Source organism: Monopterus albus, unplaced genomic scaffold (assembly GCF_001952655.1).
Source record: "Monopterus albus unplaced genomic scaffold, M_albus_1.0 scaffold369.1, whole genome shotgun sequence".
Classification (NCBI taxonomy): Eukaryota; Metazoa; Chordata; class Actinopteri; order Synbranchiformes; family Synbranchidae; genus Monopterus; species Monopterus albus.
This window is the reverse complement of record NW_018128249.1, coordinates 1-27,925: the sequence shown is the minus strand read 5'-3', so window position 1 is coordinate 27,925 and position 27,925 is coordinate 1. Positions and strand designations below refer to the sequence as shown.

The following is a 27,925-nucleotide window of genomic DNA, read 5'->3' as shown; positions in this document are numbered from 1 at the left end:
CAATCTAGGAGCTGACATCTGATACACTGAGGGCTGAATCTGAAAATCAGCTATTTCAGACCGAAACCATCGTCTCTCTTTCATTAATCTCTTATCTCACACCCTCACAGCTTCTCTTGTCATACTGTACATGCTCTTTCTGTGCCCAGTCTCAAAATCTCATTGTGTTGGAAATGTGAGGGAAAATGCTATGCCTCGGGATTGCTAAGAGCTCTGTGAGGCTTAGGCACCGCATTGCTTTGAACGAAAAGCTGATGTAAGAGTGCTAACACACTCACAACAACAATGATAACGTGCTGAGGCGTAGCATGTAAAATGTTTACTAATCTCACCTTTTTTAATTTAGTGAATTTTTAGTTTGGCTCACACCCTGTCCACTAACATGGAGGGGGCGGGTTTTATGACCTATACTTCAACCAGCCACCAGGCGAGTTTGTGGAGGTGTCGATCTTTATATACAGTCTGTGGAGTGGACTGACCAAACGGCCTTTGCCATCCAGGACCTGATCTGCCAGCATGGCTAAACAAAGCTAGAATCTACAATCATGCTAGCTTGGCCTGTACTTACGCACTGCACTGCTAACATGCGCCATATAACCATTTCATTTTTTTGAGCACCTAAATCATAAGCGTTACTTCTCTGGGAGCCATAAATGTTTGTGCAAAATAATATGGACATCCATCCAACAGGGATATTTCAGTCTGGACTAAAATGGTGGAAAAAACAAAAGGCAAAAAGAATTTAAGATATGTATGCTTTTGTTTGTACAGTTTATCACACAGAATCCCTCTGCAAATATGGAGGAAAACACAGAAATCTAAAGCTGGAAAAGTGGAAAAAAATGAGTTTGATATGCAAATTTCCAAGTTAAAATGACAAGGTATATGTTTTAGACAAAATTAAACAGTGGATTTCATAAAAATCATCATGTACACTGACAATGAGGACATACTGAAGGATTCGTCTTAAGCTCGGTGTTCAATGATTCCTTTTTTCTATTTTTCTCAACAAAGTAAATCTGCAGACTCCCTTCCTCAACACGTCCCAGCCATGTAGAGGATACTGGGTAATGACAGTGGATATTTGCCTGGAGTGGCGGAGCTCCTCTGTGACCAAATACTCATCTCCTCTCTAACCCCAAAGAACCCATTAATATTTCAAATTAATGCTAATAACCTTAAATGATGAATAATTGCCCCATATCAAAATTAAATTGCTGTTAAACACTGACGAATCCCTGATTGAAAAGTATGAATAATTTCTTTGACAGAGTACGTCTCACAAAAAATGGAGGTCTCCTAATAAGAAGGGCTGAGTGATAAAACGGGTGAACAAAAGGAGGATTTCACAATAAAAGCACATTGTCAGTGTGAGTATTTCAGTGAAGAGTTTTACCTTTGCCTGCTATGTGTCATATTGGGGTGGGGTAGTGTGAAACTGTCTCAGTCAGTGTGGGAGATACTCAGACTTGTGAATGTGTAAGAAAATCTACAAATATGTATACAGATTTTCAAATGTGCTGACATTCGTCAGTGTGTAAAAGAAACGGTATACATGTGTGAGAGCAACTAAGAGGAGCCAGGGATTGAGCCACCTCTGATTAGTGGACAACCTGCTCTACCTCCTGAGCCACAGCTGCCCCCATATGTCACATTTATGCCCCAACTGTGAAAAAGAATTTCCTCTTGGCATGAACGAACAGTGACATACTGGGCCTGTGGGCACAGGCACGTGAAAGGCCCCTCACCCAGGAGCAACACACCCAGATTTAAAGAAACACAAAACAACCACAAACCATGCAGTTATATTGTTTGCTTCTTTAGTGACATCTGGCATCTCTCTGAAGCTTATTTGTGCTGATTCTGCACTGTTTGTTAATGTTTTGCAACTCACTGGCTGAGTCTCAAGTCTCTTATACAATCCTTCACTCCCCAATCCTCACTCGACCCGAAAGTCATTCGGGTCGAGTGAGGATCGAGGACGTCCTAAGACTCACATCTGTTCTGTGGAATGAGGAGCAAGGAAGCTACTGGAGTAGTCATGAATGAGGATGCATGAGACCTGAAGTCTTTTATGGACTGACATGTCCCTGTATTGGGAATCCATTGGTGATTTAAGTCTTAAGATCAAAGACTGGAGGAAAGAACATCTCTACAAATATGTGCCCTCGGTTCCTTTGTCCTTACACCTTTTCCTCATATCTTAAGGACTAAGGTGCCAGAAAAAGACAAGTGAGGGAAATGCTGGTGGTTATAAGAAACTTGTGATGCCCACTGTAGTTGTTTCATGTTTCTTTGTGTTAGTTTGTGTCATTTTGGGCCTCTTCCTGGCTGTTTTGCATCTCTTCCTGGTAGTTTTGTATCTGTTTATGGTCACTGTGCCTCACTGTGCTAGTTTTGTTTCTCTTTCTGGGATAATTTGCAGGTGAAACCCAGAGGCCTCTTGTGCCCAGTAAACCTGTGCATTAATCCATTCATGCCTCCATTAACTCTCAGACCAGCTCACTTATGATAAAACAGCCCCATCTTCAGGTGGTGCATCTGCAGAGGTAGAGTAGAGTAGAGTAGAGTAGAGTAGGTACTTTATTGATCCCACAGTGGGGAAATTTCTGTGTTACAGCAGCAATAGAGAACAACCAACATAACACCATAAGAACAGACACATAAGTATGTATAAGTATTGACTATGAGAACAATTTAACTCTACACTAGAAACTCACTTTACACATTTCCTTAGACTGGACTTCAATTCATAAGAAAAACAGAAATCTCACTCTGGACTTGTTATATCAAAGGCTGTTCACTGGTCAAAACTCAACACCAAACAGCAAACACCCATTTGAAATTATAAATATAAATTAATAATCAATTTAAACATCTAGATAGATATAGATTGCATTAACATTCCAGACACCTACATCAAATGTAAACTGCACATGGGAGTGCCCTAACATGCTTTATTAATTCACCCCAAACTGTCTTCTAAAGGTTTATCCTGAGGACCTAGAAACCTCAAGAAGCAAAAGATCTTTAGTTAATGTTTTCCAACAAGAAGCAAAATGATGTGTAACCAGTTTAGTCATTTCTGACTTGTCATCCAGCATCCAAATCTTTGGTTTATGACCAAATACCTGCAAACACATCAGCTGTAGTTTGTGTTTAGTGCTGTTTTGCATTTACCAAAACCCAAATGCCTAAATGTTCAGGGAAAAGCGGCTTTATTTTTTGCTCACCCAACACTACACAGAGTTTAAAATCTCACTGACTTAAAATGCTGAACTTTATAAAACTTTCCTGCTCACATGAAAAAGCCCAGAGGTCACTGACAGAGGTCACTGAGGACATCTGTTCTGAAGTCACCAGCATCACTAAAGAGCACAAACAAATTCTGGACCTCAGGTTTTATCTAACAATCCTGTTTTCTTTACAATGAGCATTAGTTTCAAAGAGTTGCTGGCATGACTGTAGACTTGTTCAGTTTGTTTACACCTGTTTGGTTCTTTATTAGGTTCAGGAATCAAACACCATATTCCACTGGGGACTGTGGATGTTAGAATGGCTATAAATTTTACTTTGGTATTTCACCAATTAATTAACTGTAGGAATGTTCACTGCCATAAGATGGAGCCAAAGTTACATGCTGGTGCCAAGTGGTGGTGGAAGAAGTAAGGTAAGGTAAGACATTATTGAGTACTCACATCCCTTAAATATTCAAGGACCTACATTTAGAGCCTGACTTAAATTAAAGTAATGAAGGATTATATGCAAAATTATTAATCCGAATCAGCAAATAAAGTGATCAAAAAACTGTAGCACACTACAACATTTGGCTCTGAACTGTATACAACAGCAGAAAAATGCTTGGCTCTGAACTGTATACAACAGCAGACAAATGCAAATACTCAGGTAAAGTACAAGTATCTCAAAATGAAGTAGTACATGTAGTTAGATCATTTCCAGCACAGGCCTGCACCAGAGTCAGTGAGGCAATAAGAAAAACATAAATAAACTTAATTTTCAAAAACACCCGACAAGCCTTGAAAACATTCTAAAAATATTTTCAATTAATCTCACATACAAACTACTTCAGAATCAGAATCAGCTTTATTGGGCAGGTGTATCGGACACACGAGGAATTTGACTCGGCTCTCAATGTGCATGTACATATCCCCATGTCAGGGGCAAGTAAACACTAAACCAGCATAAGGCTGAGTAGTATAACAAAATGAGCAGTATTAACAAGCAACAAACAGTGCAAACTATGCAAAATAAGCAGTATAAACAGGCAGTAAACAATTCAGACAGACAAAGGAATGCCCGCTGTGAAATGAGATAAATAGGGATAAAACAGAGTACTGAAAAACAGACCTGTACGGATCTGTATAATCTGTACAATATATATTTACAGGTATTGCACTGAGAGTTATTGTCCAGTCATACTGTTGTGGGTCAATGCATCGTACTTCAAGGAAGTGTTCATATAATTACTGACTGAAAATGACTGAGTTCATAGAAAGGTCATCAGTGCCTTCTCACTGCCGTCTTTTGTCACCTCTGATCGCTCCACTGAACTTGAAGTGCTATGTTTTAGCCTTCGTGAACCAACTGCCAGAGCTGTCATTTGGTTTTAGAGCCACTTCCTCCCTCCCTCTTTCTCACAGGCCGTCTTCCTCTCCTCTTTTCTTCCCTAATAGAGCGCCTGATTCCTTGCGTGAGAAGGTCCTATCAGGTCTGGCTGATTGTGATATTGGGTTACATTACTTTTCCTTAACCCTTAATCCCTCATTCAGACAAAGCAGCTAGCCTTTTCTTCAGGGACTGATAGGATTTCAGAACTGGACTTTGACAGTCTTTTAAAAAACAGTTACTGGTCTTGAGCATAAATTCCAAAAGCAAATCGGATTAGCATTAGGTGACTGCTCACTTTGACACGATTCTGATGATTTTATAAGGGGAAAAGCCCTCTAAACACAACACCAGTGGCTAACTGAGGACTCAAACAGGATGCATTAACCTCTTTGGTTCCAAAAATGTAATGTTCAATGTCTATAGCCCACAAGAGTACTACACTTGGACATGTCTATGTTGACAACAGTCATCAGTGTCACAAAACAATTACTGTACGAGTCAAAAAGGCTACAGGCCCAGGGGGCCAAGTGGACAGAGGGCCCCTAGGTTTCACCAGAAACAACCACAATGAGGCACAAAACAACAAACAAATGCAAAACCACCACAAAGTGACGCAGAGTAGCAAAACAACCACACAGAAATGAAACCCACTGCTAACATACAAAATTACCAAAGCCAAGCAAAACCAGAGATGGTGTCACTTCATATTCCACAAATTATTTTTAAGTTAACTTAAATATTAGTACAATTTTTTAAACTGCAAATGTGAAAGCCTCCACTTACATGGAGAGATGTAAACCTTTAACAGGAAACAGGAAGTATAGGCCTAGTGTTGCCATGGATTCATTTACACTGTGCATTATAATTTGAGCCCTGATTTTAGCCAATATTTGTTTACATTTTGGAAAATAATTATGCTGAATTCTCTGTTAGGAGTTCCCGTTTGCTATGTACCGCTAAATTTACAGTCAACCATCAATTCACTACTTTGAAAAAAATCTTGAAAATGAGATTCTCAAAGAAGTTCTGAAGTAATAAGGGGCATTTTTTTCCTGTGATTTATAAGCAGGCTTATGTGATAGATATCAAAGGTAACGATAACATCTGGAAGTATAAGTCACTGAATCTTTAAAGATGTGTGTCATGTCTGTGTGTTCACATTTGTGCGCGCTGAGGGTTTTAAAATGGCCTGCCTTAGTCGCCACCATGTGCTTCCTTTATTGCTGCATCTGTTGACAAGACAAGGCCAAGTTAAGAAACCTTGTAGCCCTAGGCTATCAGCATTTGAGACCCCTATTTGTAGTTTTAAAACAAAATGCATTTCAGCAGCTAACAACAGAGCGCTGCTAAGAATTACAGATAAACTTTACCACTGCTGTAAGTTGATGCCATAGTGTTTCCTATGGTAATGAATCAAGAACCCAGTGTGTAAAATGGATGCTGAATCATCAGACAGAGATCAATAGTGAATGTTAGGACATCACTCCTCTGAATTCATGTATTCATATACTCCAGAGATGCTTTGGGTAACTGGTCTTCCTCAGTGTGCAAACTAGCAGTAGTACTGCATCCAGGCACAGGTCAACTACAGAACAATCAAGTCCAACAATGCTGCCAATGCGGGGGATCATATCCCACACCGCAGACATACCAAGAAGGAGCTTGAGACAAACCACACAGGACATAGATCACAAAAGTCACATTACAATAAAAGGGCAAAGGTCATTACTGGCGTTTCTTAGACCACAAAGCCACAACTCACAATCTGACCATCAGCAAAAATGCATTGTATTGATAAGAAACACAAAAGGAAGCATGCACATGCTCACCCAGCACCACAGGAACCTGGAGGTACTGCCACAGGTCAGCATCAGCCAGCAGCAAATGCAACAATTGAGCCCAGCAAAGTCTTAAACTGTACAGTCTGAAAATATGAAGCTCACCTTTTTCTTGCTCCTCTTTGAAGAAAAATCTTCCAAGTGACAGTGGTTTGGATGTTGTTCGCACATTTCTGTCCTTTATCTATTTTTGATTAGGTCGAGTTTGACACAGCAGCTTCCTTGCTCACCCAAAAGGGCGTGACTCCTCTGTTATAGACCCCATAGAGGTATGTCTGTTGATGTTAAGGGTGACTTTATTCCCAGGATCTGTCTCTGTGTCTTGTATCTCTTGCTGTCCTCGGCGGGCCCTTCAGTGTCACCATGAATGTAGTGCAGGCGCTGCTAATGCTAACTGCTAATGCTAGCTGACTAGTTAGCAGTGCTGCTGTTAGCTAGGTTTCTCGTACCCGAGGGTGTCGCTCCACGGTTTGATTCGTTTTTGTTTTTATAATCATATGTTTTCTTGAGGTACGTTGTAATTTTTGGCCTTTCGTTAAGTGTTTGTCCACTTTCAGCTATCTTTAGCAAACGGTTAGTACGTTTCTGTGCGCCACCTGTGTTTACCAGGTTCATCTTGATGGCGTCACATACTAAACGAGAGAAAAGCTTCTTGATTTTTAATAAATGGAGACTATTACAATACATATCTTTATAGTCGTGTGATATTACAAAAATAAAGTAACAGGAAACATTTTATTGACCTTAAAATAATGAATTTAATATTTACATTAAAATAATAAGTAAATATAGCTCACTGCTGCCACCTTCTGGTGTGGCCCTCAGCGACAGTGTATGTAGCTACAGCGCACTGATTATGACACAAAGGGTCCCTGGGTACAGACAATGAAATGCTTTTGTCTCTTTGTGGTGTATTGTGGTTCCTGTAGGTGATTTGGTATCTCTGTTGTGGTATTATGGCCACAAAAGTGGGTTTTCTATCTCACTGGGATCATTTTGCATCTCTTAATAATGTTTTAGCTGAGTTGTGTGACTTTCAGAAAATACTAACATTCACTGCACACACGTTGGCCTGTTCAGTAATCCATTCCTGTAACCCGGTAACATTAACTGATTAACCCTATAAAACCATTCGTATCATATTTGATACGTGAGGTTTCTGAGCAAAAATAAAATCGCCAAAAATGCCCCATGTATCAAATGTGATACAAAAGAAATAAAAATAATCTAAATAATATGGCACCTCTATTCCTATATGCCTGGGCTGTCTGTCTATGCATATATGGCAAATAAAAATCGTGAATCTTGAATTTCGAATAATGAATTATATTTTGGATTTTGTTAAAAGGTTTAATAAACATCTCAGTTCCAAAAAAATTAGAATGTTCTGGCTATTTTTTGATATGCTGGGCTTTACAGGGTTAATTATATTACTGGGAATTATTGTTAGATAGCCTACTGCTGGGAATTACTGACAAAGATGTGATATAAATTCATGTACTCATGTAAAAGCATGGCTATAGACCCTTGATTTCATATCCAATCAAAGACACAGTTTTGTCCAGAAAGGCACTGAAGATGACTGAGGAGAATGTGTAGGCTAAACACAGACAGACTAGGGAGGCTGCTGGTGGTTACATAATGACTTGTGGGAACACATAACCTCAGGGGATCCATGATGTGGGAGCAGGAAGACTGGAACAAAAACATTAACTGTGCCATGTCCACAGATACAGATCCACACATAATAACACAAGCCACACTGGAACTGGTTCATAGTGGGCTTAACCTGACACCTGTTTGATACCGGAGGTCAACAGGTGACCCAGTTTGAATCAAGTCACACTATCATCACATGAAGGTAATCTTTCACCTGTGGCATGGGGATACAGGAGACCAACTGAGGGGTTACAATTCTTTAATGGTAAAATAAGTTAGATTGGTACCGAGTGGGTATATCTGTACACATGGAACACAAAGCAACTGCAAATGTAACATTACATTTAATTACAGAAGATGATGAATATGGTATTAATCTCCTACAGGCACTTCTTGACTGTAGGGGATTATGAATATGATTTGACTTGACAAACAAGTTCTTGTTTCATATGTCCGAGTTGGATACATGGTTTAAAATATACAAAATGTTTCTACAGTTCTGACTCTTCAGTTTAGACCCGATCACTTAGAGCATAAGAGCTGCCTTCTCTCCCACATCCATGTGCAAGTGTGTTATAACAAGTGAAAACACTAGAAATAATGAACTTACTACCATTTTCAAATGCATCTCTACACATCGTTATATACTGTAAGAGATGTATCAGGCTTGTGAGGCCACAAATTCACTAGAAAATTAAAATATAGTTTAGTATCATAAGTAGTATATAAACAAAATATAATGTAGTGTTTCACAAAATAGTATCACTTTATTTAAACCCCCATTTAGTGTTTATAAGCAATATCATTTAATAGCATTTGTAAAAAAAACAAACTGAATTGAGTCACAGAAGCTAAAGGAACAGAGACAAACTTGGATGTGACATCAGGACACATCCTCTAAACTCTGCTTAAAGAACCACACAGATACAAATGGCTAATGAGAAGCGGGTATGAATGTTTAGAGGACAACAGTGTCACAGACTCGTACAGTAGGAAGAGTTAAACTGAAGTGAAACAGTCCTTCTGCATATGGTTATTCCTCATACTCGGTTGTATTAGGCTCATTTTTTCCGTTCTCCACAGAAAAATCTATGTGCACTAAATCCTCTTGGTTCCTGCTTCCACTCTGCTGACAGGACACATTCTAGCAGCTTCAGCCACATATTGAACATGTGTAAAGAACTAACTGTTAGATAAGGTTGTTTGATTGGAGATACTCACATTATCAGCAAAAGTCTGACGCAGCAGTTTTTTTTAGTTTGAAAGCTTCGTATGTCTTCATGAGCCACAGACAACACATCAGCTGTATAAAAGATCCTAGCTATGTATTCCTCTGTCTGTAGGAATAGTCTCAGGCGTGTTTCCACTGGTGGCTTTCTGAGTTACTGATGCCAGCACAGCCATGAACGTCTGTCCGTCCAGTCAGTCTCACAGTGTGGTGCAGCAGCAGCTATGGTCTGGTGTTCTGGGGAAGGTCAACGCCATTCAGGGGCACAGTGTAGATCTGCAGAAAAGATGTAGAAAGATCTGATCATTGCCCTGAAAATTTAAACCACCATAGTTTAGATTGTCAGAGGTTAAGGCTCCAGTCAAGCTCCTAATGAGAATAGTTCCATTTCATTCTGTTTCTCCCTATTTTAACTCTTCTACTTCTGTGTTGGTCTTTTCTGCAAAAGTGAGTTTGACAGTGAACTGATTTAAAACCCAACCTTTGATTTCATCCCAGCATCAGCAGTTAATTTTAAGCTCAGTGATGTTTTCAGATCAAAATGCTACTTGGGAGCTGTAGCTCATCTCATACGCAGTCAGCCCTCCCAGACTTTTTTAACACAGTTGCCAACTTTTCAGGCCGTCCAAGTGCTTCAACTATCATTCCTTTGACATCGTCCATGCAGAACCTGAATAGGACTTCTACCTCCACAACTCTGGATGCCTAAAATTGCTACTCTTACTTTACTGGGCAGCAAATCATGACCATCTAGCCTAAAAGGCCAGTAATCCTGAAACCTGAGCCAAGCTTCAGTTATATTTACATTCTCAATCGTTGGACATTCAATTTCTGTTTCCCCCAGATGACCTCAAAAGCCTGACGGGTTCTAGCAACAGGATTATCTTACCCAAGCTTCACCGTTCCAGCAGAAGAATGACGACTGTAATGATAATTTTCAGGAGGATAATCTGATTGAGCTGCTCCCAGACCACAGCTGTCTCCACTCACATGACCAAAACTGATGTCTGTGCACGCAGCCATGTGAGTGCTGGAAACGGCTGATGGCATCATCCCCCGGCTGATGACTGAGAATGCTGTGTCTGGATGGGAGGGGGTGAAGGGTGGAGCATTTCTTGTCGTCCCTGTTGCATGTGTGTGTCCTCTGGAGCAGGTAGATCCCAGGAGAGGCCCTGTCTGGCTACTAGGAACCGCAGCAGGGCTCAGTATGGGGCCTTCTCTTTTATCATACATGCAGCTGTCAGATAATCCCTGTGTTTGTGTGTGAAACAACCAAGCAGATGAGTTCACGCTTCCTGGTGTCTGTGGGGAATGTGCAACTGAGTGATGGTGAAAACTCTGCGACATCTGTTGCTGCTGTCGTTTGCACACTGAGGGGCCCTGAAGCCGAGGCCCCGTGCACATCTGCTGTGAACCAGCATGGTTTAGCATGTCTTGCACACTTTGGCCCTTCAGCTCCAAACCAGACTGTTGGCTGCTGTGGATACTGCCGGTGACTTGTACAGATGGAAGCCAACAGTGATGCGTCAGGCAGGATTGTGTTGAAATGATTTGGTTTGCACACTGGTGACTGCTGCTGTCCTGGTGGGTGTCAGGACACTGTGCAGGCTTTGGCATGTGTGCCGCCCTATGAGAAGCACCGTTCAGTTCGGTCCAATCACCCAGAACATTTCCAGGCTGAGTCTGCTCTACACTCCTGTTAGACTGCACATCCGTCTGCGGCTGCTGCTGCAGCTCTTCGTTTGAAAACACAGGATGCTGTTCTTGAATAGACAAACTGCTGAATGTTGCAGAAACATGAGGTCCAGTCTGATCTGAACCATGAACATACCCACCGGTCTCTCTCCTCAAAGCCTCCTCCACATATGAGAAGACATCACTAGCCAGAATTTGATTAAGTTCCCTCGATGTGTCCTCCCGCTCTCTAGTCATCCCGACGAGTGTGTTCTCCCAGTTCCTCAGCTCTGTCTCCTCAACCTCGAGTCCCTCTATCCCTCCACCCCTGATATCTCCCAAAATCTGCTTCAACGAGTCAATCATGGCTTCAGATGTGAGGTCCCTGGTGATAGACGTCTTCTGTGAAGTCTGGATCTGACCCGGCCCAGTGAGCAGAGCGTGGCTGTCTAGGAATGCTTGCTCCAAGGACGGCTGGGGTTGTTCCAAATCAGGGTCCTCTATTTGGGAGCAGACTGGGAGCCGAGGACTGGGCTTCTGAGGCTGGGTGTAAAGGGAGTGGTCCTGCTGGAGAAGGGATCCCAGGAGTGAGGCGGGGTTCAGAGGTTTGTCTGTTGTGGGCTCAGCAGCGCCCAGAGCACTGGGGCCAGGAGGACCAGGGATGGAGAATGGATCCAGAGAAATGTCATACAGGACACCTTCACCAGTGGCGAGGTTAAAGGGAAGCTGCTGTCTTCTCTGATGTAAGTGCTCCTCTCCTTCTTCATTTCTACAAAAAAATTCAAATAAAAGGCAACAAGCAAAGGCTGATTATACAATCCAAAAATTTGAATACTCTGACAAAACATAACACAAGGAAGACTTGTAAAGTGGTTTAGTACATGTCAAATAAGAAATTACACCTCCTGAGCTGCTGCTGTTCATTACAGCTATGCGCTGATGCAGCCACCATGTTGGTACAGGGATGTGTATGAAGGCAGAAGGTCAAAATCACCACAACTCATTCAATTTATAGCCAATTTTCCAGTAGTTTGGTTTGTTACTGATGCCAGACGTCTGTTTATGATACAAGATACTTAGTTAAATTTAAAATGGTGTGGTATTAAACTGCACTTTCTGTTACCATGGTAACCACAGGTCCCAGGTGAAGCCACTGGGGAAGTGCCAAAACCTGCAGTTCCTCGAATGGCCACTAGACTGACTCTAAAGGGGAGTCCACCCCCATAGTCTCCCCTGTTAAATGAACAAAGAGTTTTTTTTTTAATAGCTTACCTGTCTAAATTATACTACAAGTTACGCATAATGAAGGGCTTGGCCACTTTGAGTGACAGACAGGGGGGGTCCCACCACTGGTGGCTACCTTCATTTTGCCCATTCAGCACACCTCAGCTCTATTCACACTCCGCCTCCGTCCATTTTTGGATTCGCCATCACAGGCAGAGTGAAGCACCACCAGTATGGCGGCGGCCAGACCTGAGCTTCATAACCACTCTTCAGAAAACCAGTGGGTGACGTCACGGTGGGTTTGTCCAGCTTTTATATACAGTCAGTGGTGTCAATGCAAAGCAACCGGGACTGAAATTTAAAAGATCCTGATGCTTACGTGAGTGCTTTCTGAAAAGAGATAACGAAGTCTGGTCTCCCTGCTTTGAAGATTATCCTAGCAGAGGCCTGAACCCACTGCCACTGTCCTGTTTTGGTCAGCAGCCTGAAGAATGTGAAGCCACTCTCTCCAGTCTTAATCACTGATGACAGAGCAGGTGAACACAAAGCTGACAAAAGACTGGCAATAATTTAAGTGTATGAATAAGACAGAGAAGCTACAGTAAATGAAGGTAGTCAGGTTAATAACAGCATGAGATCTGTCTTGTAGAATAACTCACTCCTGAGGTGGCTGTCAGCACAATGCATCATGTCAGCAGCATGAATGAACCGATAACCAGAGCCTATTGTGACCAGATCTCTCACTGTATAACCCAAAACCAGCCTCCCTCTGAAAGGAAAACACACACACAGAATGTCAGAGGCAGAAACGGAATCATTTCACTTTCTGGTTCAATCTCTATCCTGACAGTCAACAGAGACAGTCAGGCGTGAAAAATGTCTAAGACCTACCTGGTGTCTATGCCCACAGGAGCAAAGTCCATTCTGTGTTTTGTCTGGAACAAGAGGGTCTCAGTGTGGATCTCTGTGACTAAAAGAGGGTGCAGAGGTGTGGCAACAGCAAACAGAGCGAGCTGGGGAGGAGCCACATTCCCATCAGGTCTGGCATTTCCCTGCAAATCCAGGAACTTCAGACGTCCATTGAAGTTTAGAGTCTGTAGTGGACGAGACACGGTTACACTGAGGCATGTAGTTACACAAACAAACCTATCAAGTATGTATCAGTGGGACTGTTAGCCATACTAGCAGTGGAGCCTCAGCGCTTGTCAGTCAATCCACCAGAGTAAAATATCTCGACTGCTGATGGATGGATTGCCATAAAAACTTGACATTCATGAGGAACTATTCTTATGACGTATTCGAGCCCGATTTTATCTCTAGTGCCACAATAATGTTTGTGGTTTTGCGCAAGGGCGTAATTTCCAGTTCAAGTGCAACTATTTCACTTCATTTTATTCCTGTCCCCCTGACTTTTATAGTTTCCAACTGATTTTCAGGTTCAGTTTCAGGAAGGTCTCTCTGAACTGGTTCTTTTACTGCCCGGCCACCAAAGTCCAGAAGATCTTCAGCTGTTGCTGTGCAGCAACATGGTGCTATGAGTCCTCTTCCACCTGTTTTGCTAACACTCTTGTCTCTCAGGCTAAATCCATGGTGCCTTACTGTGGTGGTTAAAGACATTCCCATCAGCCTCAGCTCTATTTTGTGCTAACAGGCTAAACTAAGACAGTAAAAATTTAGCTCAAAGCACCTCGGTATCAATGTACTGCCTATGAGAGCTGCTAGCATGGCTTGTTCAACAAATGCTTTGATTGTCCTACCAGGAATCCAGAGTTGTGGTCCAGGAGGCAGCGGAAGCGACAGCAGAAGCTTCTTTCCGGGAAAGAGGAGATCTCTGGAGGGATGTACAGAGGCAACATGTTCTGAGAACTGCTTGAAGCTTTGCTGCTGGATGGCCCATCTGCAGGGGAACGATATTCATCTTAGAAAAGTTTCTGTACTGTATCCACCACATCTGCCTTCTATATTTGGACAGGTACTTTTCCACATAACACCAACTCTGTACCTGTCTGTAGAATCTGATTGGTACACAGACATTTACATTACTTACATCATAAAAAATGTCAATTAGAGCTGCACCTAACAATTATTTCCATTTTTTATCTCCAAAAAGTTTCTCATTCGTCTATAAAATGTCAGAGAATTCACTGATGTTTTCAGGCTCTCCATGGGGATGTTGTGTTGTTTTGAAAACACAGAAAATCTCCAGCCTTATCCTTTAAGCAATGACTCACTGATGAGTAAGGTCTTGTACCTCCTGCTTTGACATCCGATTCACTCTCGCTGGGGTTGAGGGCAAAGTGGAGCTGACACCTGAACGTCTCTCTGTCGTCCATGTGGATGAGCTCATACACACTCCGGTGCATCACATCAGACTGTCGACAGACAGAGTTCACATTTAACCTTTCATTAGAACAACACACACTGCGGCATTCACACTCTGTTAAGTGTCAGAGTTTAACCTGATGGAAGCCCAAGAAGTCCTGGATCATCGGGGACGAATAGAAGATTGTGCCATCAGTCGTCACAACCAACACAAAACCATTCAGAGCCTAAAGACATTATGGAAACACACATAAATCCCACGAACAGTGGTGCAGACAAGTAATCCTACTGTACGTTTTGTTTCTGTACCTGCAGCAGGAACTCTCCCTCAGAGAAACTGACTCCATCCAGCGACACAGACTGCCCATTTCTGCCATTTGCTGTGACAAGGGGAGCTGATCTCGCATTTTTCTGGAGCATCGCTGCAATATCCAAAAAGAGCAAATGGTTCAGTCAGAAAACAAGTTGGCTACTCGCACACAGATCACTGAGATTTATAGCAAGCACAGAGTAATATATCAATGTCATGAAGCTCAGAGATGGAATGTAACTAAGTACATTTACACCTTACGCTTCACTGGGGGCAAATATTGTACTTTTATCAAGTGCGTTTCTACGGCATTTGCTGTGTGGTCTGTGTCTTTGCTGCATCCCTGCTGATGTCTCTCTGGTTTATTTATTTGTGCAGCCAACAAAGCAGAAAATCAGAAAATGTGTTTTTATGTGTACACATCTGCACAGTATCCAATTATTTGTGCAAGAAAAACACATGCACCCAGAATCAGCAGTGGAGAGGTTCCCCAAAATTAGCAAGAGATGCTGTATCTGCAGAAACGCTGAAAACTCAGCCGTCCAGAAACTCAACACGGGTCCTGTTTCCTGTGGTCAACGGGACAGAACAGTACTTTCCATCTGTGCTAAAAAGAAGAGATTTTAAAGTTTTGGCCAAATCTGTAATCTAATCTGTGATGGCCGGCATTCACTCAGCCAAGCGATACCTCTTTTCCTTTTCTCACACTAATGACTGGCACACTAACAAACTTCCCTCCCCTCTCTCCTCCGTCCTTTTTTAAAACAAACCCACTCGACCTGCCTCGAGTCTCCCCTCCACAAACCCATGAATTCTGCCATGACATCTCAGTGATGAGCGGCTTTCTACAAGCTCAGATGACTGACTGAAAGAACCCTGAGTTTGTTATTGCAGCAGGAACATGGCATCAAGTGTTGAGCTCAGCGTGACACTGAGAAACTGAACACAATGTGCAAGAAATGAGGACGACTAAACAAACAGGACAGTTTTACTGAAAGGCTGAACATGAATGTTTGACCTGAGTCTGTAACCTGGCCTCCCCACTCCACTTCACTCCTGCCGTTTCCCTCCTCCCTTCTGTAGGTGTGGGGTGCTGTACCCCTTCAGACTTTGGAAAGTGGAGTTTACAGCCATGCTAGAGGTTCCCTGAGGCCGCACATGGGTACGTTAATGCCTCGATGCCCCATGAGTCACTGCTTTACAATCAAATATGTCCAAATTAAGTAAAAGAGCTGCAGTCGGGCCTCAGTATCTTTGGGTTATGATGAGCTTTATCTTGGAGAAAAATCAGCTGGGGTGTTAATGACAACAGCCACCTCACTGCAACCTTGTTCATGAACCGCCAGCTTGCCAGCCAAATTGGCTGCCCCCTCCATTCACCATGGCAACCCCAACACCTGGCGGTGGCAGCAGCATCACCTGGGACTCATTCAGAGCAGGAAACAACAGACGAGTCTGTGCAACAGAGTCAGTGGAGGAGGAAGTACCCAGACTGAATGAAGCAAAAGTAGCAGTGCCACAGTCTGAAAACAAAAATTAAAAGTCATCAATTATGGAAAACTAACAACTACTTTCATTTCACTATCGTCTTCCAGTCATTTTGGCTATTAACTGATTAATCATTGTGCCATTATGCATACTCTCATTTCCCAAAGCCAAAGGTTACGTAACATTAAACCAGACAACAGCTGGACGAACATCAAACCTGGGAGGAGATAACGTGTTCACGGTGTGATGTATGATGACACAACACGCTGATGGAGATATAGTCTTCATCTGATAGGCCCTCCCCCAGCTCCTCTTCATCATTTTCCACTGTTACGTCTCTACTTTATCAGACTCATCCCACTCCTATGAGATTTTACAGATCAACTCACCCTTCCTTTTTAAATCGTCTTATACATCTTCACTTCCAGGACAATCTCCAGTCAGACGTTAGCTAGTCTGAGGGTTGTGTGATAAATAATCGCTCAGCTACTGTGAAGATGCAGTGGGAACGAGTGTGTGACGTCTTCAAATGTCTCCATTCAAAAACACTCCCAACAAGAGCCCTCACGTGGCGCTGCTGACCCTCCTCCCTCTGCAGCGCCCCACTGCTCCATCAGCAGCAGCGATCAGCCGGCTGATAGCAGAGCCACAGAGGCACAAAGAGGGACAAAGACAGCGATCAGCCGGCTGATAGCAGAGCCGCAGAGGCACAAAGAGGGACAAAAGCTTGTTGGACTCTGCTGCTGTTTGAACGTCAGAACCTCACTGGCTACTTGTAGTTTTGTTAGAATCAAGCACATGTTCTGGTTAGGAAGTGGCAGCACCGTGCATTGATCCGGTTTGACAGTAAACATATCATTTAAACTGTGCACACAAATAATTAAAGTGGAAGTGTGGACACTTTGTCTGTGAGAGCAGAAGCTTATTGTCTTCTGTGGCTCTGCAGGAGCTTCGAGAAATCCAAGATATCTCAGTTTAGGGTTGTGCTATGTTCACGTCCTATGGAGTGGATGGAACAGACAGGAAAGATTCACATGTCAGTGAATTGCAGCAAAAAATGGTGGAGCAACAGCTACTTTGGACAAATGCAAGACCAAAAAATACCACAAATGTACACGTTCACGTGTTGCACACAGTTTAACACAGGTAATAATCCGACTGAGCACGCGCCTCTTCTCCTCAAGTTGCTGTTAAGCTGCTCAGTTCACCACTGTATGTGCTGTTAATTCACAAAGCTGTGTGCACTGCAGAGGAGGATCAATTTTACCGTGTTGCCCAACACACACAGAAAGCATTTCTGCCGTGTTTTTTCAGTCGTCCATCTCACACACCTCTGATGGAGTTGATACGCTCCTCTGGCTATCACACAGGCAACATAACAGCATAATGATTTCACTTGTGATACACACATGTGAACCTGAGGCATATTTTATCACTTCAAATGTGTTTTCCTGTGTTTTACATGCATAACCACTGTTAGTGTGTTTTGGGCTCTGAGCACTTCCAAATACCACCATGATCAAGAAACACAAAGTTCCAAGTGTGTGCCAAAGGAGGGAGCACTGACTTATAGGCCACACCTTCGCACATGCCACAGAACTCTTAGGTTTGTGAAACACAAAGTAACAGTGCATTAAACTGTACTTGCACATACCCGCTACACTCTGCTCCTGCACGTCAAATACAGTATTTTCACACACACACCGTCTCTCACTTTCAAAATTTCAGAAACAGGTTTCATGTGACCTTCTCTGTGTAACCTTCACTCTTAATTACCAAAGCTAGTGTGTGTGAACTCACAAACTGAGGTAAATATTACTGACCATGGAAGTAACTCTTAACCTTGAGGTATCCCACGCTGAGCCGGAGCACCGACAGTTTGTCCAGGTGACCTCGGACCTCCTCAGGGAACGGTAGCAAGCTGCTCAAACTGTCCAGCTCTACATTCAGACGGTCTCTGTGGCGTTTGGACGGACTGGTCTTCACTAGTGGAGGCTTCGCACTGAAACGAGACAAAAGAATATGTCCAATGACACAGCTTGACAATCTACAGCTCACAGTGGAATTTCCATCTAGAGTTTGAGCGGGTGTTTCAGGTGCAAGGTACATTTCTCAGATCCTGTAACAAACTGATAGGGGACATGTGAACGTCTGTATGCATGGATGTAGGAGACGTGTGTCTCACGGACATACTCATGATTCCTGTTCATAAAAACAGTACATCTGTTAAAATATCCACTGCTGAATTAGTAAGAGACAACATCAGTTACCACCCAAATAAACTCTGAACCATCTGTTAAAATATCCACTACTGAATTAGTAAGAGACAACATCAGTTGCCACCCAAATAAACTCTGAACCACATCAAATGAAACTTCAACTTCCTGGTTTTTAGAGCCAGCAGGGGCTGAAAGTGTTGTTCATACTTTTATAATTACAAGACTGGAAACACAAGTTTCCTGTTAATAAACAACTGGAGATGTGCATGCAGCTTTGGAGTAGTAAACCGTTTCCACAATATGATAACTTGTATATGGACAGTTTCCTGATTTAAAATGTCTCACATTTACACAGATTTCTATATTAAACTTAGTTAAACTTATTAATGATCTCATGACCCCTCAGATTTATCTCGGACATGCTGCGGCCATGTGTGCCATCCCTCCATGTAAGAGACTCAGATAGAGAAGACAGAACGGAGCAGCCTGTTAAAGACATTCAAGGCCCCCTGTTTAGTTTCCATCCAGCAGTGTGAAGTCCTTACAACTGTAACAAACAGTGAATACACCCTCACTCTTATAAAACAACTGCTAAGTCCACATTTTGTTTACATCCACTTGTAACCCTTGATCTTCTTTCTATGTCATCTGTGGCTGTAAATTAATATCTTGGGGTTTTGAACTACTGGTCGAACAAAACAAACAGTATTCAGGGTAATGTTGTGACATAGTTTTTAATAGCTACTCGTGACGTCATTTCCGTTGCATGGCTGCAGGTGAACTACCTACCTGTTCAGAAGTTATAAACCACACAAGTAAAGCTAAAATAACCCCGTGCCTTGGTGCGAACACCTGATCATCACTATAATAATAATAGTAATAATAATAATAATGATAATTACAATAATACGTATTGTGATCGTGAGGTTTGACCCAACGTCAGTGCCCACGCACTTCAGGTATACTGGGCTATTTCATAGACTGAGGTGAAATTAAAAATATCACCTTTGTAAACATTAAAACGTACTTTTTCTGGACGGGCTTCTTCCTCCTCTTCACTGCGTATCCTCCACCGGTCCCCAGCATGTTGTCGCTCAGGTTTCAGACGAGGATAAGAGTTTTCTTTTCCTGCTGCCAAGATCCGGTAGAAGTCTGAACTGCACGTTCAGACCCAAACGACAAATAATCCAAATATGTTGTCAGACAGTGTTTTGCAGCAACACTTTCGGTCACAGTTAAAAAGTGACAAACTTTCCAAGGGAAGTTCAGCGGCACTCACACCGCAGCCAGCCCTTGGTCTGTGCGTCCTCTCCGGCTTCAGCCCCCCGAGCATCAGAGCACCCCCGGCCCAGAGGTTAGTACTGGTGTGAACCGTCCTCCGTGCGTCTTCCGTGTCGTCAGCTGTGAAACACATTCTGTTCACAGGTGTAATTCTGCCCCCGTGTGGAGCTGTAAAGTATCACAAGCCAAAAGCAGCAGCGCAACTTTCAGCTTCTTCTTCGTTTATTTAATGGCAGTTGGCGACTTCCGGATCGGAAGTATGGCCACATTACCTACTACTATAATAAAATAATCTCACTGACTTTACGATATATTACTGTACTCAGTAGCTAGCCTGACTCTATCCAAAGGTTAAAAACATATTAACAGATTAATAATAATAATTAAAAATTATATAATATCACACATTTTGCTGCATGCTGTGTACCTTTACTTTTGATATTTATAGTAGCCTCTCTAATGTCACTTAAGGGTTTAATGCAGTAAAGAAGTTACTATTTTTATATTGTTGCATTTCTATTTTTACTCAAGTAAATAGTCTTAATTCTTTTACTGCTTCTACCACTCCATATTAATCAGGTAATTACTTCAGTCAAATACATGTAGTGTAGTAAAAAGTCTGTCTGAACTGTAAAACTGGAGTAGTAGTATAAAGTGGAATAGATGGAAATATTTAAAGACAAGTACCTAAAATTTGAGATGAGGTAAAGTGCATGAGGAACTGTTACATTCCACCAGTGTCAATAAAACAAAACTGAGTTTTTCATGTTTTTTTAATTTTTTAATTTTTAATTATCAAACATTGTATATTACATCCAACCAAAATACACGATTTTTATAAATTTAGCAGTAAAAGATTTTATGCAATTTTTTGACCAGCTACAGTTTCTTATACAACAGCACCTCGATCTTGGCTTTTGTAAGTAATAATAATAATTATAAAAAATTAAAATTAAAATTCATGCTTGTTAAAGGCACTGACCGTTGTCTTTACAGTTTAAGGGCAAAAATTAGGTAAGATTTCCCCCCATTGTATTTAGATAAATGGAACCAGAGACTCAAATTGGATTCTAGGTTGTTTTTAGACTGATTTAGTGTTTGACTCCAAACACCAGAGGTTTTGGTTTTTCCCAGGGGAACTCCTTTCTGCCAAAGTGACCGTAGCAGGCAGTGTCTTGGTAAATTGGCTGCTTCAAACCCAGCTCTCTGTAAAAGAAACAGTCAATATAACACTGTTGCATTTACAGTAAAAGATGTTTCAGGTTTGCAGTTGTGAAAAACTACACATACTTCACAATGACTCCAGGCCTCAGGTCAAAGTTCTTCTGTACTATCTGCAGGAGCTCATCTTCATCCCTGTCCGATGTGCCGTAGTGAAACACTGAGATGGACAGAGGGCGGCTTATACCAATGGAATAGGAGATCTAAAACACAGAGACATGACACTGGGGCTCTCAGTCTCCAGAGACAGATTTCTGGCGAATGTGTGCTCGTGCTGGGGGTAGAAACAGGCCGGTGTGACTGAAGGTTTACATGAAGGTCAATAAGAAGAGTTAGTTTTGTGCAATAAACTGCACAAATTACAAAGTAACTGGAGGGAAATGTCCAAACTTCCTCTTCACCTCAGAGTGAAATATTAGCTATTTGAACAGCAAAAACATGAGCTGAAATTAAAGCTCCATGAAGCAAACTGAAGATAACTGAAGTGGTTGTTACCATTTCTTATTGGATCAATCAACTGACTTGAAAAAGACACAATACAAACACAGAGACAAAACCACTGCAAAGACTCACAAAACACAAACTAACAAAGGCAGTGATTTAAAAAAATATGCTAAATTATCACAAAACTACACTACATTACAAATTAATGCAGAATTACCACAAAGTGACGCAAAACAACCACATCCAAGTAGTCACAAAAACACTTCGAAGACACAAAATGAGTACAGACAGGCACAAAATGACCACAAAGACTCAAATCAACTACAAAAGATACAAAACAACCACATAGAAACACAAAACTACTACAGAGGAACAACAGAGTGAAAAAAGGCACAACAAAGACTTTCATCACAAAATACTATTAAAAACATGCACAACTGTTACATAGAGACACAAAATGACAAAGAAAAATGGCTGCTGTGATTTATAGACATTTTGTGTCTCTTTCAGTCTGGGGGCCCACATCATCTTGCACACACGATGGCAACAGGAACCAGAGGCGTCTTTGGGCTGTGAACTGTGAATGTCCTCACCTGAACCAGGGCTCGCCTGCACAGCCCGGCTTTGACCAGAGACTTGGCGACCCAGCGTGCTGCATATGCTCCGGACCGATCCACCTTGGAGTAGTCTTTTCCAGAGAAAGCCCCTCCTCCGTGTCCGCCCCATCCTCCATAGGTGTCCACTATGATTTTACGCCCTGTGAGTCCCGCATCACTCTGGTGGCAGAGAATGTCAGTCAGCTCACATGTGCCCACACTCAACCAATCTCTCTGTGTGGTTTCTAACCTGCGGGCCTCCATTAAGGAACTTTCCACTGGGCAGCAGATGGTAGATGGTCTTGTCATCCAAGTACTTGGCAGGAATGATGAGCTTCACCACCTTCTCCATCAGGTTGTGTCTGATCTCCTCCAGCGTAATGTCAGGGCTGTGTTGCACTGAGATGACCACCGTGTGCACACGCTGCGGCTCCATGGCTCCCATGTTGTCTTTATACTCCACCGTGACCTGCAGATGAGACAGCACCAAGTTAAGATCAAACTCTTAACTCATGACTTATACCATGGTGAACTGTTCCAAGTATTTACCTTTGAGCTGACAGTAGATGAGAGATTCGATCAGGACAGGCTCACCCCGTGTTAAAGCCCTAAACCTGGGTCTGAACCATGGGCTTAGTTTTTTTGATACTGTTCAGTGGACGGCCAACACCTACATGCTGTCAGTTATTTCTTTTTTCAATTTCTAATTGATACATAACCTGCTTTAGAATTGTACCTGGTGCCAGATGTTACTTTTCCCATTAGTGCTACTAGGAGCTAATACTACTGTAAAACACATTTAGCAAAAATGTGTTTGTTTACACAAATTTTTGTGCTGAACTAGTCAAGTCAGGTCAGTTTTTATGCCCCTGTGCCGTGAACGCAGCAGTCAGAGGCATTGTGTTTTCAGGATGTCGGTTCATCTCACTCTGGGGATGGTGATATCTCAGGAATTCTTTGAGGGGATTTCTTCAAATTTGGCAGAAATGTCCACTTAAACTCAAGGATGAACTAGTTTTGGTGGCCAAAGGTCAAGGTCGCAGTGACCTCACCTCTCCCACTCCTGTGACTTTGACTGGTTGGTGGAGTCAGTAATTCTAGTTATTTATGTAGCCAAGTCTCACAACCTTACCCCCCGAAGTCCTTACACCCTCAAATCAGATTTTAAAAAATGGAAGAAACCCCAGGAAGAGAAACAGAGGAGGGGTCCTTCTTGCAGGACAAACAGATGAGTGTGCAGAATAGACAATCATGGCGACATTACTAAATATGAAGATCATGATCCAGGAGGATTCTGAGCGACCTCCATACGCCGCCAACAGATCGGATCTATAATGTGTTATCTAAACACAATAATGACTTGTTTCATTTCAGACTGCTGTTGTTACTGTTGCCTCCTATCAGCACACTGTTATCTGCAGTGGATAGTTAATGATAGTTAAACTGTGCAAAGGGTTGGATTTGGCCCACGGGCCGCTACTATAGTCCCACTTTACCAAACAGCCACACAGACACATTTCTTAAGTACCTTTAAGTTGTTTTTCTGATTTCATTAAACAGGAAATGAAGGGAGTTGGAGAATATCTTGCAACAAAGGCCAGAGTCAGACTGGGAACGTTGTGGTTCACAGTCTGAGCTCTGAAGTGGATCACCTGTGACTTGGAGTCGGGTCGTATCCATGGACACTCTCCGTTGAGTGACAGCTCCTTCATCCTGTAGTTGAGCTTGTGAGCCAGAAGGATGGTTAGAGGCATACACTCCTCGGTCTCATCTGTGGCGTAGCCAAACATCAGACCCTGGAAGGATGAGCAGCTCCATAAGGACAGAAACAGTCATGTGATCGCGTGCAGACGTGTCAAAAGCATAGATTAAATTCAAATCTTTAAACTGAAGTTCTTGCAACCGTTTCCAAAAACACCTGAAAATATTTAGAGAGCCTTGAATATGTTGTCACACGTTCATGTACTGCGTTAATAATGAGAGGATTTGTCCTACTGGCCTTCTTTATCCACTGTTCAACTGTTTTGAGTTTTTTTAAGTTCAGGAAATAAAACCTAGCAGTGACACGGCACCTTTAGAAGAGTCATCGTATCCGATTTTCTTCACGGTGTTTCGGACCACTGACTGGAGATCCACTATGGCCTTGGAGGTCACTTCTCCAATCAGTAAAATCATCCCCGTCTTCGTCACACATTCTGCAACAAGACGTTTCATAAACCAAGATGAATCAGACACTTGTGTTTTTTTTTCATGACCAAGTCGAAGCAGCTTCATAGAGAATAAATAAAAAATGGTGCTATTCAGTATTTGTTATATTAATGAGGTATTTTATTTATACTTGTATCAGTTCTTTGTTATTCTTCCTTATTCAGCTGATTTATTTTACATGGAGCATCAACATTTGCTTTATTTTGATTTGTTACATGTTCTTCATTGAGTTGCTGGAATATCCTGTCTTATGTCACCTCATGTTTTCTTTACCTTTTAGAAAACCTGCTGAAAAATGTGAATTACAAAGAAAAAGTTGTAATAAGAGCGGACAAGGAGGATTTCTATAGAAACCAGAATGACATTTACTGTTAAAGGTCGCGTTGGCGATTCCTTCCAGAAGTATTTTTTGTTAAATATCTTGAATTTCTCTTTTCATCCAGATGATAATTAATACAAAAACTGCACTGACAACATAAAGAAAAACATCCATCACATGTGGAAAACACCTGACCAATAATTTTACTCGTCCCAGGCAAAACCATTGGACGGCCCACCTGCCTGTAACCTACTTCCTACCTGGGCGCCCCCCCATCCTTACATGAGCCAAGAGTCTCCCACGCGGTGTCACGGTTGCAGGCAGACGTGTGACTGCTCTTTTTATAGCTAAAGCTAGTGAGCAACAGCAGCTTTGGTTCACAAACAGAGATCGATGTCACAGGCCAGACCTTCCCCTTTCAGTCACATGTTCTTATGGGTAATGTTGGTGTTGTCACCAGTAATTACGACCTGCAGTGTGAGAGCGAGAAGACATGGAACAGACTGCTTTTACATGGCAGCCAAACAGTAGTCAGCTCTAAGTGTATAGACAGGAGTGGAATGCAGTTAGCTGGGCACCAAAGGCCACATGCAGCATTCATTTTACCAAAGACAGAGTTAGCCGCCTTCCTCTTCACTTGTCCTCGCCGGAAAAGCCCGAACGTCTAAGGCTAGCTAATGGTTACGAGCCAGTGCTAAAGCAGCTTAGCCATGAACCAGAGGTCTATAACTCAGTTCAGGGCTGCAGGTCTGGGCGGGTAACACCATACTGGAGAAAGTTATAACTTAAAAGAAGTTGGATGCTGCAAGAAGTAAAACCAGAATTAACGTTAGTGTGGCTTTTGAACAACGGCGACAACTGAAAGAACAAAAGGGACTGAACAGTGACGCCATGGCAGCCATGTTTCTGCTGGACAGGTCATTATCACTTTGGTTTTGTTTGGGGGCATTTGTTATTTTCCTGACATCTGTAGTAGTGTGGTGGGTTTTAGAGGAGCGGCTTTGGAGAGAAGTCAGAACAAAAAGGTGGGACTTCTTCTGTTGTCTACTTTCAGACTGTTTTTTCCAGGATCCCCAGCCCTACCTCTAACTGAGATGCTTCAGACAGAGCTGAAAACATGACGAGACACAAGGCAGCAAATTCTGAACTTTGATCTAAAAGGCAAACACTGGTCCAGTCTGAGACATATGGCTGTTTAATTATTAATTATCAAATACCTTTGATCCTGGATTCAAACAAGTACAGTTGCCTGTACTATTTTGACACCTGCTACAGTTATATTTGAATTTTCTCTTGCAGACGTTTGTGGAAATTCAGCAAAAATTGGTCTTAAATTTGAAACATGACTAATGAGAGTAATAATAGTATCATAAGTCAGAAACTCACCACAGGCCACTTTAGAGTCAGGGTCTTGGCTCAACGACGCGTCGAGTACGGCATCACTTATCTGATCACACATTTTATCTGTGGACCAAAAGTCAGAGATGTAAAAGAAAAGAACAGGCAGCGCAGTGTTTCTGTTTGCACCGATCATTAACAGTGTCAACAGGGTTGTAGTCACCACTGAGGACGTGTCGATTGTTGTGTCTGGACACTGGAGGCTTTCACACTCTTGGATAAACCTAAAGTCTACAGTTACGTTACAAACATTTAGACAAATGCCAGTATTTTTAGTCAGCATATTTAAATTTGGCCACTTTTAGGCCAATAAAATATAACAATAAGATAATAACAGTCACATTTACTGGGGGTAAGTGGAAAATACCTTAACATTTAAAACAAAAACATTTAACTTTATGCAGGAAAACACGTCACCTCAAGAGGAACTGCCCTGAATAAACTACTCAGTTTAAAGGAGCATTTTGTGAAATACCCTTCCACTGACTTAAAGGGCATTTTTCACCTTTTCTGACATTTCGTACACTGAACAGTCACCTGATTATTAAACTGTCAGATAATGAAAACAATCACTGGTTGCAGCCTTAGAGTTTAGCTCGGACCTAACTAGAGTTCCTACTATATGGATGACGAAGACTCGTCAGTCTGAACAAATCTGTGATTAATCAAATTACATAGACCCTAATGATATGGAGTGAACGTGGGGGTGTGGGGTCCCTGGTGGTCCAGCACTGACAGGGAACGTTTTACTTGTACTCTTAAATACTTCCAGTACATTTTCCTGATAATACTTAAGCACTTTTACTTAAAGCAATGGAGCATTTTTGCAGTGTGGAACAAGAACTTAACAGTTCTACTCAAGTCGTATTTTCAATACAGATTGTGTAGCTGTAATAAGCTGCAAATGATTTTGATTATCCATGTATCTGTTAATTATTTTCTCAATTAAATCATTAATTAATTTCTTTTATAAATTCACAAAATTGGGGAAAATAATGTCCATCATAATTTCCCAAAGTTCAGGGTGACATCTGGAAACATGTTTTGTCCAAAATCCAAAGAGATTCAGTTTATTATCATATAAAACTAAGACACAAAACTCCTCAGAGACTTGTAACATTTTCCTTAAAAATGACTGAAAACTAACAACCAGTTATCCAAACAGCTGTGGAGCCATTTCCCTTTGAGAATCACATCAGCTCTACTTATGGGGGCGACGTTTTGGTAGAGTCACTAGATAAAGGCTCCACTTCTTCCAGCACCGAGGGGTTAATGGGACCAGTAACGACCTCGGTGTTTCTAAAATCCCAGCTATGAAACCAGTGAATTGTGTTAAAACAGAAAACCTGCACGTCCACACAGCCTGTCAATGCACAACAACACACACAACACAGCTACACGGTCGAACATGGAGACTGTACCCGAGTGTCCTTCTCCAACAGACTCGGATGTGAACAGGAACGTCTTCCCGCTGCGGGCCCCGCCGCTCGGGTTCATCTTCAGCCGTCGGTCGGTACCGGAAGTCGGACTGAACGGACCTGCGGCCGGCTCCACGTCTTCTCTGACGTTCACACTGATTACACCCGGCAATCATTAACTCCGAAGGGTTTTTCCTTTTACTCTTTTTTAAATTAAAGCTTTATTATTTCAGAGAGCAGACAGAACAGAGCAGAAGGAAAACATTAACCTGAACAACAGATAATGAAGAAAACAGAGCCCGATAAATAACTTAAAGTCGAGAGTAAACCTCACACAAGTGTATTATTTTAACAGGTTTGCCTTTTTTTAAGTTTAATACTTTCCAAGTATCTATTAAAGTCATTTATCAAAACAACAGTTACACGTATGAATGTAATATTTAACAATT

The 27,925-nt window shown here is 42.0% G+C and overlaps 2 protein-coding genes across 4 annotated transcripts; both read right to left on the bottom strand.

Annotated features, from left to right (window-relative positions):
* Positions 1 to 8,343: 8,343 nt before the first annotated feature.
* LOC109951191 (aryl hydrocarbon receptor-like) lies at positions 8,344 to 20,102 on the bottom strand. Of its 3 annotated transcripts, XM_020585521.1 has the most exons (12): positions 19,871 to 20,102; positions 19,619 to 19,748; positions 18,196 to 18,374; positions 14,884 to 14,996; positions 14,712 to 14,801; positions 14,504 to 14,624; positions 14,010 to 14,149; positions 13,144 to 13,346; positions 12,912 to 13,021; positions 12,632 to 12,773; positions 10,244 to 11,797; positions 8,344 to 9,630 (listed from the first exon to the last, which is right to left on the bottom strand). In XM_020585521.1, exons 2-12 carry the CDS (start codon positions 19,675 to 19,677, stop codon positions 9,612 to 9,614), a joined length of 2,730 nt encoding a protein of 909 aa, XP_020441177.1. In that variant the 5' UTR covers positions 19,678 to 19,748; positions 19,871 to 20,102; the 3' UTR covers positions 8,344 to 9,611. The 3 variants fall into 3 exon arrangements, with proteins under 3 accessions (XP_020441177.1, XP_020441176.1, XP_020441178.1); XM_020585520.1 differs by having other exon boundaries at positions 19,619 to 20,102; XM_020585522.1 differs by lacking the exons at positions 18,196 to 18,374; positions 19,619 to 19,748; positions 19,871 to 20,102 and adding an exon at positions 16,762 to 17,039 and having other exon boundaries at positions 8,345 to 9,630.
* A 645-nt stretch (positions 20,103 to 20,747) lies between these two features.
* Positions 20,748 to 27,658, bottom strand: LOC109951201 (S-adenosylmethionine synthase-like). Its single transcript, XM_020585543.1, is given in 9 exon segments — positions 20,748 to 21,078; positions 21,163 to 21,296; positions 22,131 to 22,313; positions 22,384 to 22,602; positions 23,786 to 23,942; positions 23,944 to 24,028; positions 24,206 to 24,328; positions 26,047 to 26,124; positions 27,480 to 27,658. Coding segments are annotated over 9 exon segments (1,170 nt in total). The 5' UTR covers positions 27,556 to 27,658; the 3' UTR covers positions 20,748 to 20,963.
* Positions 27,659 to 27,925: the final 267 nt, after the last annotated feature.

Excerpts from the sequence above, each read along its gene's own strand:
- LOC109951191 (XM_020585520.1), bottom strand. The coding sequence starts at position 19,677 with ATGCTGGGGACCGGTGGAGGATACGCAGTGAAGAGGAGGAAGAAGCCC. Across the intron at positions 14,802-14,883 it reads AGGGAGAGTTCCTGCTGCAG|GCTCTGAATGGTTTTGTGTT; the intron begins GTACAGAAACAA and ends TAATGTCTTTAG. Across the intron at positions 14,625-14,711 it reads ACTTCTTGGGCTTCCATCAG|TCTGATGTGATGCACCGGAG; the intron begins GTTAAACTCTGA and ends GTCTGTCGACAG.